The 23,782-nt window shown below is 41.3% G+C and overlaps 1 protein-coding gene and 1 long non-coding RNA gene across 6 annotated transcripts in view; one reads left to right on the top strand and one right to left on the bottom strand.

Moving 5' to 3' along the window:
• Bend7 (BEN domain containing 7) overlaps nucleotides 1–4,407 on the bottom strand; it is an 86,612-nt gene extending 82,205 nt beyond the window's left edge. For 3 of the 5 annotated variants that reach the window (XM_076572745.1, XM_076572746.1, XM_076572748.1), the window contains exons 1-2: nucleotides 4,274–4,407; nucleotides 1,955–2,038 (exon numbers count right to left, since the gene is read on the bottom strand). In XM_076572745.1, coding sequence (XP_076428860.1) covers nucleotides 1,955–2,038; nucleotides 4,274–4,334 — 145 coding nt within the window. In that variant the 5' untranslated portion in view covers nucleotides 4,335–4,407. Of the gene's footprint in view, nucleotides 1–1,954; nucleotides 2,039–2,226; nucleotides 2,532–4,273 lie in introns of those variants that run through there. The other 2 variants (XM_076572749.1, XM_076572747.1) reach the window with 2 other exon arrangements.
• Nucleotides 4,283–22,905, top strand: LOC143273381 (uncharacterized). Its single transcript, XR_013051458.1, has 4 exons — nucleotides 4,283–4,421; nucleotides 10,249–15,504; nucleotides 15,640–20,229; nucleotides 21,047–22,905. It is a non-coding gene; the product is annotated as an uncharacterized LOC143273381 (long non-coding RNA).
• The last annotated feature ends 877 nt before the right edge of the window (nucleotides 22,906–23,782 follow it).

Here is a 23,782-nt window from a genome sequence, read left to right as displayed (position 1 = left end):
TGATATAAATCTATGTTTTAAGAAGAGTAACATAAACTGGAACACAGTCAACAACACAATTCCTAATTTCAGATATTATCTGGAGCTATTTCTTCCTCTAGAAATCATGCTTCCAAATCATCTGCACTTCTTTCTAATTGACCTGGAGGGTCTTTGAGAGCCACAACAGGTACTTACTCAATCTCGGAGCCGTTGTCAAAAGCTTTCTACAAACCACTTTCGAGATGAACTCCACATCTGGTGTTTTAATGATATTCTTTTATCTTCAATTCAGATAAGGAAGAAAGAAGATTTGCCCTGTCCAAAAGCTTGCATTTTACTGAATTCCAAGTCCCAGCACCCTGCTATTCTCCATCCTTTCTTTCAGCCTCACAATTCACTACTATCTAACATCACCACTATTTTTCAAGGAACTAATAGGAAAGAGTTTCAAAGAGACCTTTGCTGCACAAGAACTGAATCCAGAACATGATGTTCCACTTACATGAGAAATGTAAAATTTCTACCCGAAGGCAAATTCATTTTCTCAAATGGCTAAATCAAGTGGTCCTTAAGGAACTCCTCTGACCCAGGTTAGAGCTCTGAAGAGTCTGAAATGTGGTCAGCGCTCCCAACAGTAATAGGTGCTGGGAGTGGTGCTGGTCTGGGGAACAGTCTCTGCCTGACCGGAAAGAGCTGAGGCCCTGGGATGACCCTCCCGGTACGAACTGCTCATGTTTCCCTCTTTCCCCTTTGTGAGTGTGACTTCCGCCTGGTCCTCTGCACCTTTTGCTCCCTTTCTCTTCCTTAGACCAAAACAGAGAGAACGCACACTCCACTCTTGAGCTGTTAAAAGGTTTTCATCTGAAAACCCCACCAACATGGGTCTCAGCAGCAATCCAGCCACAGGCATCTCCATCCCTGGTCACTGGGGAGTTCTGGCCCTTAATCTCAAGCCCTCCTACCTGACTTTCTCACATATTCTGCTTCCTGGTTAGGCAGAACCTGGCCCTCACCCTACCGCCTGGGGTTGTACAGAGTCCAGTGTGCACACAGGTGAAGGTAAATGTCATCATTTACCTCCACTTTGCCTTGTTCAGCACTTTTAGAGGAAATATCCTGGACAGTTTGATTTTTGGCTCCAAGGCTGCAGATGACAACTGTATATGTAAGATTCTTCATGTATGTGCTTTACGCTCATGCTACACCTGGCAAACAGGCTACCCTTTTGGGCACAGGGAATAGCACTTGTCAGAAGGGTTAGAGGAGGCTGCATTTGACCCTGAGGTAGGTAAACTGGCAAGGATGGTGGCTGCTCTCTCGTCTGACCACAAATGTTAGTGAGAAGGACACGGCCAGGAAACAAAAAAGCTGTTCAGTAGTAACTGGCACTATCAGGAGGTGGTTAGGCAGACAATCGCACTTTTATCCTCCTTACGCTTTTTGACTATAGATTTAATTTAATTTTGTCATGGCAGGATTAGCAACCAGGCCATAGAGGTGAAGGGACATTATAATAAGACAGCACATTAATCCTCTATCCCACCCAAGGCAGAAGCAAAACCAAACAAATAGCAGCTTCCTGGAAATTGAATTTCTGTTATCCAGATGTCAAAGATGTAATACCCCAATTACACAAACTATTGCCAGTGAAGCATGCCAGCGAATATGCAATGTAAATGGGGTGAGCACCGAGCCACAAAACTGCGCAGTCAGCATCTGGCTCTGTGACTGAGTGATAATTAGCACTGTGTGTAGACACTAATAAACATTTATGTCTGAAATTACAACTTTTAGCAATGTTAATAAGGGATATATTGGCAATCTGTAAAATAAAAGGTCTTGAAAAGAATGTCATACATTAAGCAATGGCAGACATTTCCCGCTCTTGCACAGTCCCCCTACCCTGCCCCTGAAATTGCAAATGGCCACGCCATGCTGTTTTGCTAAAAAATTAATTGACATAGGAACCTACCTAAAAAAATGGGTTGTGTCTCTTTGGTCTCCCCATTAACATCGTTGTTGAATTCTGAGATCTTATACACCTCATGGTGATAATCTGGCACGAGAAAAGAACTGAAAATTAGAATTTTAATGACTTCAAGAAGTAGGAATAAGCAATTAAAGACTCCCATTCTCTATATGTATAATTTATAGGTACATTTTCAAGAACTCTCGCAGAAATTATAGTCAACAGTAACCACTCAAACTTTGCTCACTGCCAAGCACACAAACTTGAAATATTACCTTGACTTCACAAAACAGCCATGCTTGGTTACAGTTTTCACAGGAAATTTTGCCCTCAGATACCAATGATCAGGGTTCATTTCTTTGAGATAGCAAATCTATTTGTATGAAAAAGAAAAGTCTTGCCAAATTGTAGGCCAGGGGAGTTTCCCAAATTCATTTCCATCACCCATTTTTGTGAACATATCAATAGTAGCATGCTTCAGAACTGCCTCTTTACTCAGTTTAAAAGCATTGATGCTTAAAAAAAGATACTGATGCTTTATTTCAAAAAAAGTACACTTTGAAAAGAAGCAAGATTTTTACTTTTCACATAAGTGAGTCTTTTGCATTCAACTACTGCACTTTATTGAACATGCCATAGTTTATCCTGCCAAAAAAAAAAAATTGAAAAGCACTGCACAGCAGAATCAGGCTCATCATAAAAAAAAAAAAAAAAAAGAAAAAAAGCAAAGGAAGAACTTGCTACGTCAATCGAATTTTCCAATACAACATCGTAGAATCTCCTGTGGAAGTTACAGCACTTTGGTAACGAGGTTCTTTACAAAGCGGGATCACTCAGGTATGAAAACGGAGGTCTCTTTTCCTCAACTATCCAAACTTGGGTGGGTTTGTTTGCCTTAGATGTCACAGGACAACACAACCAAACTACCCTCTCTTTTAAGCTAGAGTAAGTCCCCCGAGGTCATTAATAAGAAAGCAGCCTGATTCCTGAATGGAGCACATTGTATCAACTGGGCCATGACACATGGACAGATTTACAAAGTACAAAAACCGAGTAATCAACATCCTTGTTGGTGGGGTGGGGTGTACCAAGAAAGAGTAGCCAAATATTTTGAATACATACACTATTTCAGGCCTCTATCATTAAACAGTACAAAACTAAATTAGGGGAAACACAGATGAGCAGATCCTCAAAATGTCTATAATTAAACCATTTCCAGACTAACCAAAAGTGGGCTTTCTAGAATCCTCATTTTAGCTTAGCTGAGTTTGAAAAACTTGATGGCTTGAAATCACCCTCCAGTGTCCATCTGTTTACACGTGACTTCTGCAGGCCCTTGGAACAATCACGTGGCTCTCTACTCTGATGCCAACGCTAGATAAAAATCACTCAGGGAAAAGTGGACAGATTCTGTGATTTGGCTTTAACCTCAAGTTGATTCAAAGATATTTAAAGAGGGTGGGCTGAAACAAGTATTAGGACGTGTGCCATTGCAACAGGAAGGGGGGGTCACCCCTCTCATTTATTAAGGTGACACACGACATTTTGACAGGTGTATTCTTTATCTTGAGTTGTCATCATTTTTTTAAAAAAGACTCCCATCAGGAAGATAGCTTTGAAGAAGTAACAGAACCCGGAGGAGACACTATTCAACTTTCTCCTCCTCGAACAAAATAAAGGCATAAAGAGTGTGCTGTACACCTGTTAGTCGGCAGGACCTAGTTGGTTTTTTTTCTCTTTCTTTCTTGTAATGACACTTGTCTGACTGGTATGCAAGCCAGTCTTAAGACACCCTTCCACCCAAATCACTCAACTAGAAAAGATGCTGTATGTCAACAATTTCTGTTTTGAGCTTGGATCCCTAATGAGCTGATTCTTCTTAAAAAGAACAATGATCATCTTCCCCCCACCCCCTTATCTTTGCGCGGTGGGGGGAAAAAAACGAAAACAAAAACAAATCCCAGTAGATGCTCGGCCTGCCGGCCAGGCAAACCCTCAGCCACCCCAGCCCAGCGGCGACCGCGGCGGTGGCGGCGGCACCCCCGAGCGGGCTCGGCTCCCCGGTGTCATTGTTTGCTAATTTCCAGACGTGCCCTCCGACTTGTTTACCTTCAATAGCACCCCGTGGGTCCCCTCAGGCACAACTTTGCCCGCGGCGGGGCGTGTGCGGCCCGCGGGGCCCCGGGTTCGGGCGGGGACGAGGGGGTCGTGGCGGGCGCGCCCCCGGCGTGGAGCCCGCGGGCGGCCGGGGCGCGCGGGGCCGAGTGCGCGGAGGGAGCGCGGCGCCGGCTTCCCGCCGCTGTCCCCGGGCCGGCCGCTTACCTCGGCTCACCAGTTTGAAGCTCTGGGATTTCCTGCTTCTTTTCCTCTCGGAGAACTCCATGGTGCGGGCAAGGTGGCGGCGCGGCAGGAGACCGAGGCGGCGGCTGAGGCGGGCTCGTGTCACCGCCGCGGAGCCGCCGGGACCAAGGTCCGCGTCTCGATCGGCGGGGGGGAGGCCGAGCGAGGGACGGGAGGAACCACCGCGAGCCCCGGCCGGGGGCTGCGGGCGCGGGCTCCCCGGGCGAAGTTGTCCCCTCGCGCGGCGCCGCCTTCCCGGTGTCTTAGGCGCCCCCTCGGTGCCCCCTCATGCCGCCTCGCTCTTTCCCGAACGCCGCCCGCCGCAGCCCAACTTTCCGCGGGGAGCGGGGCCGGGCGGGGGCGCGGAGCTGCGGGGTGCTCGCCGCGGCCCGCCTGGGCTCAGCCTGCGGACGCGGCCCGGGGGACGCGGCGAGCCGAGGGAGGGCGGCGGCGGCGGCGGCGGCGGCGGCGGGTGCGGAGCGGCGGCCGGGGCGCTGACCGCCCCCGCGGGAGGAGGGGCCGCGCCGGCGGAGGGGGCGGCGCCGCCGGGACCCCGGGGCCACCTGCTGGCGGAGCCGGGCCGCCGCCATCCCCCGGGGGCGGCCGCCGCCGCTGGCCTCGGCCGCACCGCGCCCCAACGAGGCACGGAGGCCGCGGCTCAGCGTCCGTGGCGGTCCGGGCCCACGGAGCTGCCCCCGGGCGGACGCTGCGCTCTGCGGGGCCTCCCTCCGCCGCTCCGGGAGGCGAGCTTGCCTTTAGAAATAAGCCAGGGATCGCGGCTTCTCCGTGGCCAGCCTTCGCTCTGTCTTGAGAGCCGGGCGGTGCCAGGGCCGGACACCGATTTTAGGCAACTTTTAGTAGGGGGTGAAGAACTTACCCATCCGCGTTCTGCAAGCAAACGGGAAGAGATTTGAGAATGTGCTGCTGAGAAGACTATGGGAAAAGAGTGAAGTTCGATTCTTTACCCCCATCCTGGGGGCTGTAGGAGGAAGTTACATGCTAGGGGTCTGCTTGGAATGGGGTTTGGGGGAGGGGAGTACAAGGGATGAGCAACACAAGGGGTACAGGCTCTTAGGGAAACAGTGGTCATAGCAGGTGCAGGGGACTCTGCCACTTGACGCACAAATACCAAAATAATTGACATCCACAGATGGCCGTTGGTAGTTTTATGTAATATTCTTCCTTGAGGAGCTAAGAGTGCACTCACCGTAGGCGCCATTTCTTACAACGTGTTTTAAGCGGGAATGGAAAAGATTTTTATACCATCTGGGAATGGTAGTACGGGAACATGATCTGACACGCTGAAAAGTACTGCCTCCAGATCTACGGTTTCTAGACCAAAGTACAAAGGGAATAAAGGGATGGGCTGCTGCTCCAGCATCGGTAAGGTCAGGTTGCTCTAAAGAGTAGAGAGGAAAAGTGGGGGCGGGGGGGGGTTGTCTTAATGAATGAGGCGAGTGGCTCTCAATGAGACAGCCATTCAAAAGCCACTCTGATGTAACAGTGACATTAAGAGCAGGACTACCAAGGGAGGGGGAATGTTGGAAGCAACCAGTGCAAACATACCTGGGAATAAAACCAAGGAACGAATGATCAGCAAACCAACTGGAGACAAGATAGACATAGGATGGCAAAGTTGGTTACACCTGTTGTCCTGGGGTCGCGACCTAGAGCTTTCGTTCAGCTCAATAAAACAAATCTCTCTAAGAGATTTTTTTTTTAACCTACTCCTTTTGAAATTATATAGAGGCTGAGTCCTTTTCCCAGAAAAGTGTATGGGAGAAATGAAATTGTGTTTGGTGAAGTTCTTAGTTATCTTTAGAATTCTAAGAGGTGGTAAAGGGATTAATATGATAATGATTTAAGCAATTATACCACTTGGTTCTTCCCCCACCACCTCCCTTTAAAACCAGGATTTAAAAAACCTGAAGATGTCCGCGATGTTTTTAAAGTAAGAAAACATTCTACACCTCATCTGGGACCCAGTCGTGTGTGTGTGTGTGTGTGTGTGTGTGTGTGTGTGTGTGTGTGTGTGTGTGTGTGTTCCCTTGTCAAATTTTATCCCAATAGCCACAAGGATGAGTACTATGCTGATTGAGTAATGCTGAGTACTGTTCATGCCTTGGAGCATAAAATAAGATTTTATTATACTTGAAATATGATGAAATCACTGAAGGTGTCATCCCAGGAAGCAAATCCCTAAGGAGGATATTAACAAATTATCAACTTTAAGTACAAGTGGAAATGTGAATTCTACCTGCTGAAGGGAATATTCTTTATAAAGTTAAGGCAATATTTTTAAGGGAATATCTAAAAACAGTAGTAACTATTTCTTGTCCCTTTTGACCAAACTCTGAAGATGGTTGATGTGTAAAGGATATGAAACAGCCTGTCATATTAAATTTTAGAGAAAATCAACAAATTTTATATATTTTCTACTTGGTACAAACCACTGTGGCTTTATCTAACAAATTCATAGGGCTATAGTTCTCTCTATATATAGAAATATTAAACTGAGATTGCCTTGAGTGGGTAGGTATCGATATTAGTTTGCTTTGGTTAACTTAATAAAATACCACAGACTGTCTGACTAAAACAAGAAGTTTACTTTATCACTTCGAGGATTCCACGGAGTCCAAGATAGAGGTCTGATACGGTATGTAGCAAGCTTTCTTGTCAGACTATCTTTGGACCACCAGCCCCAAAATAGTGACTCAGAGACTTCTTATTAATTATGAAAACTCAGCCTATAGCTTAGACTTGTTCCTAACTAGCTCTTATAACTTAAATTAACCCATTTATATTAATCTACCTTCTATCACATGACATTACCTCTCTTCCATCTTGCACCTCCTGTTTCCTTTCCGCATCTCCTGGCATCTCCTGCATGCCTAGATGCCTCCTCCTCTTCCTTTCTCTCCCTGGAAATCCCACCTATACCTCCTGCCTAACTATTGGCCATTCAGCTTTGTGTTACACCAATCACAGCAATACATCTTCACATAGTATACAACAGCAACAGTGTGTTTCTGAGAAGGGCTCTTTTCCTTTCTTGTAAATTGCTGCCTCTTTTGCTGTGTGTTCTCAACTGGTAGACAGGTCTCCCTTTTATTTAAAAATAAGTTTTAGTTTTAGTTTATTATTTTATGTTTATAAGTTTTTTGCCTGGATGTATATATGGGCACCATGTGTGTGCCTGGTGTCCACAGAGGTCAGGAGAGGGCCTTAGATCCCCCAGAACCAGAGTTATGGGTGGCTGTGAACTGCCATGTGGGTGCTAGGAATCAAACGTGGGTCCTCTGCAAGAGCCACCAGTGCTCTTACTTGCTGAGCCAGTTCTCCAGCCCTCTTTTTGAGGAAAAAGAATCTAATAGAGGCCACAGAATCTATTGCATTAGAGCCCTGCCCTTTTGACTTCTTCTAACCTTAATTATCATCAATTAAAGGCCCCATCTCCATATCCCGTCATATTAGGGGTTGGAGCTTCAACATAAGGATTTTGAGGATCAGAAGTGTTTGTTTTGTTTGAATATGGTGTCTGAGTTGAGGTGTCCTGGCAAACCCTTTAGATCTTGCAAGGCCATTGCTGTGCTCAGTACTTACAAGTTCCCAGAAACTTCAGAACTACAGGTTTACATGTTCCTGGAGCTGGGGAAGACTGCAAATATTCCATGACATCATGCAGACCAAACATCTTATTACAAGACCATTCCAAAAGCCGGTTGCTTATAAAGATTAAGCATAGGTTTTAATCTTTGACAAAGACAGGTAATTTGGTCAGATAACATTAAATAACAATAACATAAATTCTTAAAATTCTCTGAAAACTCTGTCCCAAGAGAAATAAATAGCATTATGAATTTTTCAATTTTATTTAGAGCTCTCTTGTCCAAAAAGATATGTAACACAAGCCATATGTATAATTTGGATTTTTGTATTAACTACATTAAAGGATAATCAAATTAAATTCATTTCATTAATACATTTTACTTAACTGAAACCATTAAATTATTATCATTTTGACATGTAATCAGTAGAATGTTCTTGAAATGTTCTATAACCTTTTTGTACAAAGTTTTGAAACTGGTATGTGAGGTGTATTTAATACTTGGAGAACAAATCAATTCAAATTATATAAACTTCCAATGCTTGATAGCCTCAGGTCATCAGTGGCTGCCTTACCGGACAACTTATAATGAGAGGAACTGCAAAATTTGAACTGGCTGTGTATATAGATGTGACTACAACATGGTTAACCCTTCAGCTGTTACAGTGACCCTCACACAGAAAGAAATGAGTGAAACATCATCGTCAAGCTTGAGCTATTCATTTCTTTGGATTTTCTGGAACTGAAAATATAGTTTCTAAATAGGTTCTGGGAATCCTTAGTATCAATCTTAGCTTTTCAGTTTTATGACAGTCATTCTTCCTACGAGTTATAGACAGAATAGATAACTCTACTGTGCCCCATATTTCTTACTTTATTCTTGGCCTCATACAAGTTCACATTCTAGTTTACTTTTAGTGATGGTAATTTAAAATAATGGAGAAAGTATTAATAAGAGATTATATCAGTGAGATGGGATTTGGGGACCTTTGTTTCAAAGTGTTACCTTATGTTTATGTTTCTTTGGGAACTCTGTGTATTTATATTGGATCTAATGCTCCATGAATCATTCTCCATGTTTGGTTATATTACTGCCCCAGTTTTGCAACCAAAGAAAATCTGGTTTCATAAGATCATTTTGCCTTGGTGATATTAGGATGACAGTCCAGTTTCCAAAATCTTAGCAAGTGAAGATTAGCCTATCATTGTCCCATGTCTTTGAAGTTTTCTGTTCTTTTTTCCTTAACACAAAGCTTATGTGGACATTTCAGTTTATTTTACTAATATAAATATTCATGTACTCACCACCCTAATGAAGACATGGAACTTCCTAGACATGCAAACAAGCTCCCCCGAGACCCTCCTCAGTACTTCCACCCCCACCCTAGGAGACCACAGTTCTAACTTTTGTCACCGTAACTTGCATGTGCCTATTAATGAACTCCATGTTTGTGAAATCATGTATTACATACTGTATTGATCTTGCTGCTTCTGCTTAACATGTCCCAGAGATTTACTCCTCTTGTTGGCTGGGATTGGTAGTTCATTTCCTTGCTTTGCTGTTGTACATTGTTTTATTAGAGGACGACAGCACTTTGAAAAGCCCATTCTACTCTGTTGATGGATATTATTCATTTTGCCATGGCTTTTGGTGCATATAAACATACTTTAGCATATATATATATATATATATATATATATATATATATATATATATATGAATAGAGTTGCTAAACTGTAGTATATGCATATTTTGAGATTTAGTAAATTGCAGTTTTTCTAAGTAGTCTTTTCGTTTGCATTTCCACTAACAGTGAGAGAGAGTTCTAGTTATTCTGTATCTTTGGCAACACTTAGTACTATTAGAACTCTTTATTTTAGTTGTACAGAGGTAGTGGTATATTGTTTTGTTGGGATGTTAATTTACATTCCCCAGTAACTAACCAGTGATGTTGAGCAAATTTTCATATGCTTATTTGTTATGCAGGTGTCTGGGTTTTGTGTGTGTGTGTGTGTGTGTGTGTGTGTGTGTGTGTGTGTGTGTGTGTGTGTGTATGTGTGTGATGGCTGTTTTTATTAGTTTGAAAGTTTTTTCTATATTCTGGATAGAAATCTTGTAGAATGTTTGTATTACAAATGGCCTCACCAAATCTGTATCTTCTATTTTTATTCTTAATGGTGTTAACTTTAATGAAGTTGAGTTTTTAAGTCTTATGACATATTAAGATATTATCTTCTACCACATAAACTTTCCATTTAAATTTTAATTTTTCAGCATATTGGTTTCCTGTGGCTACCATAATGTATCACCATAACTTGGCAATAACTTCTTTTTCTTTCACATTTCTAGAGGATGGAAATCTAAAATCAATACTACTAGGCTAAAATCAAGGTTTGTACAAAGATGAGCTTCATCAAGAGTTTCCAGAGGAATATCTGTTTTTGCTCATCCCAACTCTGGAGCTGCTGGCTTTCCTTGGATTATGGTAGTATGAACTCTGATCTCTCTGTCTCTGTCTTCACACCACCTTTTTTTTTATAACTCTCCCCCGCCAATTTTCTAAAATACATTTTTTTACTAAGTGAGAATTGTTGCTGGAGGGCTTCTCTCCAGGTTCCACCAAGCCCCGCATTCCCACAATCCATGTATAAAATAATCATTCAGACATTTATATTACTTATAAACTGTATGGCCGTGGCAGGCTTCTTGCTAACTGTTCTTATATCTTAAATTAACCCATTTCTATAAATCTATACCTTGCCACGTGGCTGGTGGCTTACCGGCATCTTTACATGTTGCTTGTCCTGGCGGTGGCTGCAGTGTCTCTCCCTCCTTCTTCCTGTTTCCCCAATTCTCCTCTATCCTTGTCCCACCTATACTTCCTGTCTGGTCATTGGCCATCAGTGTTTTATTTATATAGAGCGATATCCACAGCAGAGAATTTTGTACATGCATACAATTTATTTTTATCGTATGCATCCCTGACACCTCCTGGATCCACTTACCCCCTCCCAACCGTGTGTCCCACCCCAACTCTCTCTTTTTAAAAACTGGTCAGATCCAGTTTGTGTTTCCCAAATACTTTTGCCTGTCTTTTGTAAGGATAACATTTAGGTCACAACTCAGTAATCTCCCTTTACAATGCCCCTAGTTTGGTTATACCTGACCTCTCTTTCCCACATACGGCAACATTCATTGGTTCTGAAGATTGGGATGGGAAGATCTGTCAATGGTCTGATTTTTCCATCTTCCCAAGCATGTTGTTTCTGGAACAAACAGACTTCAAGGCAAAGGACTGATGAGACTCCCAGAATTCTCAACAGGACTTAGGCGACCTGCACACAACAGATTTGTGGGATGTTTTGATGTTTGTGGACCTTGATTTTGCTGTAGCAACAATTACTTACACCATACCAACATCACAGACTTCTTTGAGATGAATTCTGCATGTGAAAGATGTAATGTAATTTGAAATGTAATGTAATGTAATTTGAAAAGTAAAAATTGAAGATTGGACAGTGTCAATTCATGCCATATATGAGAAGATTGGATGAAGTTATTTATTTACCCTTTAATTATAGGTCTCATTTTTGCTATTGAACAAAAGCCCTGGGTCTTTCCACATTTGAGGTGTTCAGGTGGTAGTGAATGTTAATCTGTTATCCCAAATGCTGGAGGCCAGGCAACATGCATAGTAGTTTAGAGAATATTCTGTTATCAGACTACCTAGATTTGAAACTCAGATTTATTGCTTCCCAGTGGCACAGTCTTGGGCAGATGAGGGTCTAATGTGATATGGTACCCTAACAATACTATATCTAGGGAAAATTAATGTAAAGAGATTGACAACTCACAGATGGTATTTAGTTACTAAGCAGGATAAAACAAACAGCAACAACAACAAAACAAAACAGGTTTGAAGGCTGGGAGGTGGAGGCACAGAGACCCTGAGTTCAGAGGCCACCTGGGTTGATGAAAGAACCCTGAGACCCTGTCTGAAATAAATTAAAAATAAAACTGAGTAAATAAAGTGGTATCTAAATGTTGTCAGTAGCAGATTTTAAAAAAAAGTACCCATTGCTTTTTGGCTTAAGAAAAGTAGACAATAAAGGAACTAAAGAGTAGAAATAGGGCCCTTATTCCACTCCAAGACTGGGATTCTGGACTTTCTGTTTTTGTTTTTGAAGAACACTTAGAGTGCTGGTAGCAAAAGACTTTGCTAAGTGGGGATGACAACTCCCTGTAAGGACAGAGTGGTCTGAGCCTACATTTGAAACCCTTCCAAGATGGCCACTCTACTCCAGACTCTGAGGCAGAATAGGGCAGAGGAGGAGTGTCTGTTTAAGAAGGTCCTCTGAAAGTGGAGCCCCTGCAGACATCTCTCTGGTGCCCTCTGTTGACAGAGCTAAGCATCCTGCAGCTTCAGGACCACAAAGGACAAAGAGCAGATTTAGAGCTGGAAGACCATCATTGAAGACCATCACTGGTAGTAATACGTGCTCTTATTTAATAATTTCATCACCTGACAATTGGAGATAATAATTGTACTTCCCACATAGAATTAGTGCATAAAGAATACATAAATTAATATGTGTAGCAGCTTAGTCTACTGGTTGGCTTGTTTCTGTCTGCAATTCCGTTTGGCTCTTAATACCTTATCCCAGCCAATGTTACAAGCTTGTGTAAAAGAAGTGATAACCATGACTCCTGTGCTTGTGGAGCATTATCTTTTGCAACCTTAATAAGATAATCCTACTTACATACTTCCCACTTTTTAGTTTAAGGGTTCATACTATCTCAAATCCTACCTTTGTGAGTTTAAGGAACTTCTTTCTGTAGTTATGAATTATTTTTTTTTAATTCTCTAGCCATTTTGGCAGAAAATGTATATTCTATCTTTTTTGTGTATATTATATCTTTAAGCTTGATTTCTTATAGAGAAATAAGTATCAAATACATGAATTTGTTTCTTTAAAATATTTATTGATTCCCTACTATTTTAGCTAGGGTTCTATTGCTGTGATAAAACACCATCACCAAAAGCAATTTGGGAAGGAAAGGGTTTGTTTCACCTTATATCTCGTAGTTCATTGTAAAGGGAATTCAGGGCAAGAACTGGAGGCAGGAACTGTGGCAGAAGCCATTGAGGGGTGCTGCTTACTAGGTTGCTCCTCGTGGCTTGCTCAGCCTGCTTTCTTACAGCACCCTGGACCACCAGCTCAGGATAGCACTGCCCACCATGAGCTGGGTCTTCCCATATCAACAATTTTAATCAAGAAAATTGGCCCAGGCTTGCCCACAGGCCAGTCTGATGGGAGCGTCTCCTCAGTTGAGGTTCTCGTTCCTGAAATGAGTCCAGCTTGTGTCTAGTTGACATAAAACTAGCCAGCACACCTACCTTGGGTGAGATGATGTTCTAAAGCCTGGGTCTACAAAAGTGAATTAGAACATCGAACAAACTTTCCATCCTCAAAGAGCTTAAATTCTAGACAATAGGATCGATGAGATAGGGAATAAATAATACGGGGAAATGTTGGTTCAGTGATAAATAGTAAGAAAAATGGAAAGTATTTTTGAAAAATGAAATTGGTAACAACGACTTAAAACTTAATTCTTAAATCCCACTGTTTAGAAAGGCATGGTGTATACACCTTTAATTACAGCACTCATGAGATTGAGGCAGGAGAATCACTGTAAATTTGGGACTAGCCTGTTTTATAGAGACTTTATCTCAAACAAACAGCTCTCTCTCTCTCTCTCTCTCTCTCTCTCTCTCTCTCTCTCTCTCTCTCTCTCTTTCTCTCTCTCTCTCTCTCTCCCCCCTCTCTCTGTGTGTGTACATTGGTGGTAGTTTCATGTTTATTCTGCTGCTCTGCATCAGTTATGGAAATCAGAAACTGTTACCTTTGAACATCATTAAATTTGAATTTCTCTTGTAAAGAAAAAAATCCTTCATATTGTAAGCAGTTTTGGGGTTCTTCAGTCACTTCCAATCAGTGCATCCATTTGCACATATATAGAGGGTGCTAACGTCCTCTCCCAATTGGTACCTTTAGTCTCCCTTAACTGCTAGACTAGTGCTGATTGTATCTGACGAGGTGCTAAACTCAATCTTTTTTACCTGTCTGAATTCCAGCATCCCCTTAAATCTTTGCAAGGCGTCCATGTTAAGCTTACTTTTAAATATTCCTAGGAGTGGCTGGCTGATCTCCAGCCTTGAAATATAGTCTGAGACTAATCTCTTCCATTTAATTCCCCCATACCGGAGACTTCAGAACTAGTCCTGAAAACCACAGGAACCACAAATTTAAAAAGTGTTAGTTTGATACATATGAAATTATTGCCTTAATTTATTCACTACAGAATGTGTTCACACATCGCAGTTTTCTGTAATTTATACCATATACACTCTATTCCAGCTACTGTGTGTGAAGTGTGGTTAAATTAGTCCTAAAAGGGAATATGCAAAACCTTCTATGAGATGGTCTTGGGAAGAGGATCTAACTAAGCATAGTGGGGCAAGTTAAATGAAGCAAATTGGAATCAAAGTTTCAGGAGAACTATTAAGTACATAAGAAGTGTCTAATCAGAATAAACACCTCCCCAAAAGGCTGTGTTTAGAGTTTATTAGAAATGGATTAGACAAACTTCTAGAAAAAAAATATTGGAAATGTGTAATTGTACAGGTGGTCTAAAAATTGGATAAGACAATCAAATAGCCTTTCATGTCTCATATCTTCAGTTTTCAGTCTTTGGTTAATCATGTCAATGAAAGTTTCACATAAAGATTAAGTGAACAGCTCTGTAGAAAATCGAGTCATATTTTGTCAATATGATTTCATTTTGTTCTTTTCCTCAGTGAGTACAATGTGTTGACAGGACTTTCACTCATTTTCTTATGCGAATTTAATGCTGGTGAAGGGCCCCAAACGACTAACTGCAGAGGCTGAAGTCTAGTACACTCTTCCCTGACTCTGCATGCCAATATCATTCTAATGACATCTGTGTGAGAACTGTGAGGCATGGCTCTCTCTGTTATTGTTTGATTTTGTTTTGTTTTTTGAGACTAGCAGTACAGGGCTTGTTAGTGTTTTTTAAATGCTAGCTATTTGGAGAGTGTATTGATTAACTCAATCTCTTAATCCTTAATCTTTGTTCTGGGTCTCAAGACTTACAGGAGATACATAGAACTGAGCTGGAAGGACAGCTGCCCACAGGAGGTAGGTACTTTAGCAAGCTAACCCAAGAAAGAGGCTGGGCATGTGTCTCAGTGGTAGAGCCTAGCATGCATGGGGCCTTGTGCTCCATTTTCTGCACTGTGATAAAAATAAAGCAGGGAATATCTGCTGTGTTTGTAGTAGGCTGTCACTTCTGAAACATTAAACAAGATGGGAGTGCAATTCATACAGGTCAGCAGTTGAGGGTGCACAGAGAGAGTGGCAGAGGAAGTTGTTGGGAAGAGAGCAGGTAAGAAGAGGTTAATTTCCTCTCTTTGTGGACTTGACTTACTCCGCATTTTATGTCAGCAAAAGAACATCCCTTTGAAGAGGAGAACTGAAGATGTGAAAGGATTTTTGGAGTTCCTCAGAGCAGTGATAAAGCAGGGTAAATTTGCTCCCACTCGATCAAAAGCTGTGGAAGCATCTGCTTCTCCACAGCCCACCATATTCTGCTCCCTATCTCTGTCCTTAGAGAAGCTGCTTTCGCTCGCACAGCTCTTATTGATTCCCACTTCCACAGCATCCCCATACATCCCCAATAGAGCAGGTCGTAAGAGAAATGGGACAAGATTTGGATGTGACCAACTGAGACCAGAGTTCCAGGAAAACTATCAGGTATATATGCCTTAATAGAGTAAGCTCCTCATAGAAGACTTTGAAACATTCAGAGAAAGGCTATAAAAATGGACCAAAGTTCTAGAAAATTCTCCCATAGGCAGAGAATGAAATTTAACCACTCAGTACCCACGGTGGCTACAGCTGAGAATATAGAGCCACTGGCCTTGTAGTAGTGGGGTTATCCTTATGGCATTCTTGTTGCAGAGACCAGGGATAACTGTTTCCTCTGCAGAACTATTTACAGTTGAATCTATGCTCAGAAACACTGATGAGATCTAAATCTTATGCAGTAATTTAGTTTTTAAAAATAGGCAAGCAACACAAATAAGAAATACGGCATGAACTTAGGTGATTTTTTCTGATTTTGTAATTTGATTTTCTGGAAGCAATGATCTATATGGATACATACCTCCCATAATTTTACTTCTTTAATTTCTACTTATGATTATAGAGCAAGTAAAATAGAAATATACTCCATATGGGCATATAAAATGATGAGTCACACGAAGCTACACTGTCAGAACATCGGTCTTTGAGAAGAATTAGGAAGAGGGTCCTTTTTGTTTTTTCATGAGAACCATCAAGAGTGAGAATTAAAAGCAGGAGCCATTAGACCCTGCTTGTCTCCTCTGGTGCTCACCTTCCCTTCCATCTCTGCCAGCGTCTTTCAACTTCAAAAGCGCATTCCTCTCACCTCTGGGGTCCTTCCCAACTCTTCCTTTTCCTGGTTAGTGTACATTTTGTTGTATCTTTAGTTTACATGTTTTCTCAATTTGGTAGTGTAGATTTTCCTCAGATTTTCAAATATTCTTACAAGTGTTTGGCTTTGGAATCAGGCTTATTTGTACACATTTGCTGACAAGTGAATTTTTACAAGGCCACAACCTCATATGATCTTTAAGGACAAGTTGACTTAGTCTCTTGTACTGTACCAGTGAATCATTTTCAGCTGCTTCAGCATCTTCATGCTCTAGACTGCCTATGTCTGACCCTGCTGTTTTCACAGACTAAATTAAAAAAAAACTGTCATATGCTTAGTCTCTCTCTGTCTGTCTCTCTCTGTCTCTGTCTGTCTGTCTGTCTCTCTGTCTCTGTCTCTGTCTCTCTCTCTCTGCATCCATTTGTTTCCAGAGGCAGTCTATACTAATAATTTTCTTTTTTTTTTTTTTTTAACCTTGGAGCTGAGGACTGAACCCAGGGCCTTGCACTTGCTAGGCAAGTATTCTACCACTGAGCTAAATCCCCAACCCCAGATACCTAATAATTTTCAATTGCCAGTCTAGATTGACAAGAAAAGGTGGCAGAATATGCCCACGAGGAATTGATGCTGTAGATGAAGTGGGGTGGAATGTAGAACGGGGTGTGTATGTGTATGCATGGAGGAGTGTATGTACGAAAGAGTTATAGAGGTGGTCGAGAGGATGATTATGGAGAAACAGGAAGAGATTGAAGGGTGTCTGGAGGCATTGTTCCCACTGGGCTCTGTGACACATGTGGGACGAGCAGTGAGATTTTGCTGTGGGTTGTAGGATTTGTTCCCATTTGGCATTGTTGACTCTGTTAGTATGTATATTTATGGAAAGGACTTTTTGCTGTCATGTTGATGTTTCCTCTGAGTGTAAGTTAAGCTGAGATTCTTCTAGAAGCAACTCACCTTTCCGTGGTTGACACAGAGTGAGGCAGGAGGAAAGCAGGGCGGTAAGGATCTATTAAATTCTGATCAAACAAATGCTGGGCGGTGAAGTGGTGAAGCTGTTGTCTCTTTTCTTCCATCACTGTAACATCTCCTGCAAAGAATGAAAAGACTTGTTTCCGATAGGAACACTAAAAAACAAATGGACGTTACCTGTTCATGTCTTTATGACATTATGGATGGTCTGCCTCTTTTCTTCCCTTTGTCTTCATAGAGTTAAATATGTGTGTGTGTGTGTGTGTGTGTGTGTGTGTGTGTGTGTGACATGAGGTATGACCAGGAGAAAAATAAACTTATAATTTTGTCATGCAAAATGGAACTAAGACTCCAAATTTGGTGAGAATTTTCCTTGTTCAAAGATGTTACCATGGATGCTAAAATTTTTATGGCTGCATCATTGCATTACATTGCCTTCGGACACTGCTTTGTTTCAAAACACAGTAATCTCTTACTTTGAAATTACCTTCTGTTAAATTATTTTGGTTATTCTCAATAATAGAAAATCTTCATCCTTAAAGATACATTGTCTCTTGTAATCAATCAAGGGTGATTTGGGGCATAGTTTGATAGGTAATATATGTAATCATGACACATTTTTGTAAGAACGAGAGGAAAATTAATGAGTTTTATAGTTCATAAACTGAAAATAATTATAACAAGACATTCCAAATTATTTCTAGTTGGTGAATTTTGTTGAGTAAAAGTATACTCATCTCCAAAAACTTTCTAATGACTTCCATAGAATCATATGTATTTTCCTGTTCATTGAACATTAACAAACATGTCTTTAGGATCTATCAAACCTTAGATACTATCCCTGAGAGTGTCAGCATGAAGAGACTCACTTCTTACCCACAAAGGATTTCTTACTCCATTAAATCCATATATTAAAACACGAGACTATTATACCTAAATCTTATCTGAAACCTTTATTGGGTTTTGGAATTTGGAACTTTTATAGCAAGGTAATATAATGGTATTCTAGTTAGTATGGCTACATTAACAGTTACCCCATCCATCCCTTACCCCCCAATATAGTAGTGACTTAAAAACCCAAACATCCATTTTCTTGTTAATTTGCATTTTGGAGCTATCTGCATCATCCTGGCTTCTCTTTGCCCCACTGGGCCAATGGATGGGATACTTGAGTGCTAAGGGGAGGGATCCCCTGAGGTATTCCTACTCTATGGCATGTCAGATAGGTGGTGCTAGATGGTAATGGAGACCTTAGCAGGGACTGTGGATTTGAACATCTCCACATGATGGTAATGGAGTCTGAGATTCCTCACAATATGATGACTAGGTTCCTAGGGCAAGCAGTTTGAAAGAAAATAAGCAGAATCTGTAGGACCTTTCACAACTTAGTCTTGGAAATCAAACTTCTCTCTGATATCATTAAGGCAGTCAGTAAAAGTCACTCTTAGTTTCGGGCAGGAGAGGAATGAGACCTCACTAATTGATGAGACTTGAAAATTCTGGAAGAATATGTGGGCTGAAAACTATTACATAGACAATTTTTGGGAAAGGAACCATAGGCTTATGGGCTCCACATCATATATCATCAGTGAAGACTCACTCTCAGATATAACATCAATATTTCTGTAACAAAACTAATGAATAGTCATACAATGTGGAATAGATAAGAGAAAAGCTCAGTGAAATGAGTCAATATATTGATTCTCCTGTGAGATGTACCAGGTTGAGCAGACACTGGGTTTGGTGTCTCTTCTCAGGCTCAGAAGGTTATGCTTCAGTTCCAAGAGTCACTCACATGACATGCATCAAGATGGAAAGTGACTGTTCCTGAGTCCTTTCTGTTTAGTTTTTGTGAAGTAACTTTCCAGACGCACTCTAGCTTCCTTCCCTTCATCACCCTTTGGTTAATGTGGGACATTTGTCTTGTGTCACCTCTTGTCTACTCAGCATGACCACAACCTCTTCTAAGGTCTCCTCTGCTCTGAGGAGGAAAATCCATGACTGCTCACCAAAGTCTCTTGTCACCCTCAGAACATGCTATGCGGTCTGTCCTATATGTGCTAAATAGTCTGTCCACAAGAGGAACACCTGAGCCCATCTGTGATAGAGGACTCATTCTTCAGTCAGCTGGAGTCAGCATTATGAATGGATGTGAGACTCCTGGAAACTTCTAGATGGGTTTTGAGAGCCACCCGTTTGAGTGCTTCTGGTTGAGGGTCAATGGTCTATTTCTAAATGATGCTTTGAATCTCCTCTTCTATGGGGGAGGTGATCCCTATTTTCTCGTATCTATCTCCTTTAGACTACACAGAGTCATTCCTGTTTCCCTGATACATGGCTCTTCCTACTCATGTCTCTGATGCAGGGTAATGAGTTAGAACTTGTAGACCAGTTAGCACTTACATGAAGGAATAGAAGAACACTTTTGCTATTAACTAACACAGGAAAGTTTGGGGCTAGAGGTGAGACGCAAGTGGAGCTACAGTGATTGCAGGGCATTTGGCTTCTGGTAAATGTGGGATAAATTAATTGGCCTAATGTTTCTAAGATAACAATGGTAATGTCTCAATTAAAATATAAAAAATAGACAAATTGAAGACACCAGGAAGAAACTATAAGTGAGCAAAGCCTGTAAGTAAATAGGCTTTTAAAAGAGTAGTGCTCCATCAATGTGACTTCTGGCTTTTACTTTCTGACCACAGACACCTACTAGCAGCTCAGGATGATGTCCTGGTCACAGTAGATTGCAATGTCTGAGAACAGTATTGAGGACCAAAGAGCAGCTGGAAGGATTGGAACCCTAAAAACAGGGGCAGCATAGGGGTAAGGAGCTATAATTACACATGTAAACACTCACATTCATGTCTGCATTTGGAAGAAGCATCATCAGAAAAACTAAGTGAAAGAGAATTAATCAAGAGATTTCAGCTACAGTTCAAAAAAGCAGGGAGGGCTCAGGAGTTTGAGTCCAACCTTGTTAAAGCCAAGCAATATAATGGATCCCAACTCTGTAATGTGCCATTTATAGAGTCTATAGTAAAACATGATCAACCATGTGAAGACACGGTAGAATGGATTTGTTTAACAACAACAAAATAGTGGATACCAACCTTCGGTAATACTTAGAAAAAGAGACTTCAGCCATTATAGTTATTTTTTTAAAGTGTATTGGAAAATATAATATGTGGAAGTCAGTTGTAGTGAAATAAAAAGATCCAAATTTTAGATGAAAAAATACTGTAACCAAAATACAAAGTTTACTGATAAACTTAGTTGCTGTTTGTAGAGCACATGAACATAATTTGAAAATAGATCAAATGGGAATTATTTACATTCAAGGAAAGAGAAAAATTAAATATGAGTAAATCCTCAGAAAATTGCGATATATAACACAAAATACCAAGCATGTTAATTGATCTACTAGAAGGAGAGAAATGGGGAAAGAAAAATATTTGAATAATAGCTACATAGTCCCCAGAACCAACTTATAGATCACATGTTAATGAACAATAAAGAACAAATGCTAAGAAATGTTCTCTTCAGTGCACTGTGTTGTCTGAGGCAAAGCTAAGAAGGCATGTGGTTTGGGGGATAAACACTACATTACTCAAAGAAAACTAACATATATTCTCATCAGCAGACTATTGTGGTGCACAGCCAGGTAAAAATCTCCAGTGAAGAACTACCCCAGCGGTGAGAAGTGCTATTAGCTAACAGCCTCCAGCGGTCATTCCCTGCATAGGTGGCCTCAGCTGTGGAGAGCTACCTCATTCCAGCCATACACCTCCTGAGGTAACTGCCGTCAGTGATCATTCAGTGCTGGGAAGGCCTGACCCCTTGATCTGATACAAGGCAACACTAAAGGGCCATTCTTGTGCCATATCCCCTCTGGGATCAGCTGGGGTTATAGGACAAGCATTATATTGAAAAAAAAAAAAAACAACTGAAATGATTCCTAATGATATTCTGCTATACTCATATATCAGTACCTAGCTCAATCATCGTCAGAGAGGTTTCCTCTGACAGCTGATGGGAACAGATGTAGAGACCCACAGCCAAACATTAGGCAGAGAGAAAGAACACCCAAATTAGAAATCTCCCGTGGAAGAGGAGGAAGAATTGTAGCAGCTAGAGGGGTGGCGATCACCAGAAGAACACTGGCCCATAGAATCAACTAAGCAGGACCACAGGGGCTCAGAGAAACTGAAGCAGAAATCACAGAGCCTCGTGGGTCTGTGCTAGTTCCTCTGCATATATGTTATGGTTGTTAGCTTGGTGTTTTGTGGGACTGCTAACAGTTGGAGTGGGGGTGTCTATGACTCTTTCACCTGCTCTTGGAACCCTTTTCCTCCTACTGGGTTGCCTCACTCAGCCTTGATAAGAGAGTGTCTTAGTTAGGATTTTTATTGCTGTGAAGAGACATTATACTCATGGCAACTCACATAAAGAAAACATTTAATTGTGGTGGCGCACAGTGTCAGAGGTTCAGTCCATTATCATGGAGGGGAGCATGGTAGCAGGCAGGCAGGTGTGCTGGCTACATCTTGGCTTGTAGGCAACAGGAAATCGACTGACACACTGGATAGTATCCTGAGCGTAGGAAACCTCAAAGCCCGCCCCCACAGTGACAGGTTTCTCCAACAAGGCCAATCCCACTCCAACAAAGCCACATGTTCTAATAGTGCCACTCTCTATTATGGGGGCCAATTACATTCAAACTGCCACAAAGGGTTTGTGCCTCATCATATTGTTATCTTGTTATTCTGTGGTGGGTTGATGTCCCTGGAGGCCTGCTCTTTTCTGAAGGGAACTGGAGGAGCAGAGGGGAAATGGTGGTTGGGATGTATTGTATGAGAGAATAAAAAGAGAAGAAAATTTGTTTTCCTGGCTACTGTTGATTCCTTCTCCTTCCTACAATTTTGATGTCAAGGACACTTGTTAGTAAACATTATGCTGGATGAACCTACATCTCAGAGTCTTTCTTTCACAGGACCCAACTCATGACAATAATTACATGACATCTTTGGCTGTTATGACAAGTTTCAATGCAGAATTTTATGTGCAGCAAAATTATCTTTCATGAAAGAAAGTAAAATAGGTATTTTCAGATGAACAAAAACTGAGAACATGTGTCTGACCAGCAGATTTGTGCTCCATAAAGTATTAAATGGAATTCAAGAAGGTGGAGGGAAATTGTACTACATAAGGTAACTTGGATTCAATGGAAGACTACAGAGCAAAAGAAGTAAATATTGAGTAAATGTAAGGCTATGCTTTTACTTTTTTAAAATGACTTGAAAAATCATTGTTATATAATAGAACTCATAACTCTTTATTGTGGGTCTATAACAAATAGTCCTAAATTTGTAAGAAAGTTCATAAAATTTAGAGGGGATAATAAGATGAATAAGATTCCTGTGTTTCATGTGAACTAACACAATGTAAATTCATGGGTAGTTGTATGATGTATATTGAGATCCTTATAGTAACTATTTAAAAAATAAGATAAAGTGACTGGTTCAGTAAGTAAAGTGCTTGCTCAGGTTGGACCCCAGCATCCATATAAAGATATTTGTAACCCCAGCACTGGGAGGCACTGGGAGGTAGACACAGAGGCACCCCTGGGGGCTTGCTGGCCAGGCAGGCAGTGGATCAGTGAGCTACTAGTTCAGTAAGAAACCCTGTCTCAGAAAAAAAAAAAGAAAAAAAAAAAAGGAAGACAGAGATTGAGGAAAGAGACCTGATACTGAACTTTGGCCTACACACACACACACACACACACACACACACACACACACACACACACCACACATACTGTCACAAAGTCATAAAACACACTAAAAAGTCACTAAAGAATTAAATGTATTTACAAAATATTTTTTAAAGATCCAAAATGAAGCAAGAAGAAAAGGAACAGAGTGAGTTGGATGAGTGAAAACAAATAGCAAAGTATATACCCCCAACCCACAGATAATTATATTAAATGAATGTTAACTAAAAATTTCAATTAAAAGGCAGAAGTTGTCAGACTGTATAGAGAAGCACGACTTACCTATGTTCTCTACAAGAATCACATTTTCACAAGGTAAGTACAAATACACTAATAATTGAAAGAAGGAAACAGAAAAAGGCCATGGAAAGCAAATGCATAAAGAATTTGGAATGGCTATATCAAAATTGAATTGACGAGAGGGAGCAGTAGCTGGGACGAAGAGAGACATTTTGTGTGCTACCTAAAAGCTTCATAATAGAAGGAATACTGTCAGAATAAACTCAGAATATGTGGGGGGGCCATCCCACCCCACTCTTCCTGAGAGTACTCTTGAGCAGGAGCGGCAGGAAATATTAGATAGAAATTTAGAGGGGAGAGAAACAG

Source organism: Peromyscus maniculatus, chromosome 5, assembly GCF_049852395.1.
Source record: "Peromyscus maniculatus bairdii isolate BWxNUB_F1_BW_parent chromosome 5, HU_Pman_BW_mat_3.1, whole genome shotgun sequence".
In the NCBI taxonomy this organism is placed as follows: domain Eukaryota; kingdom Metazoa; phylum Chordata; class Mammalia; order Rodentia; family Cricetidae; genus Peromyscus; species Peromyscus maniculatus.
The sequence above is the reverse complement of the archived record's forward strand: the minus strand, read 5'-3'. Positions and strand labels throughout refer to the sequence as shown.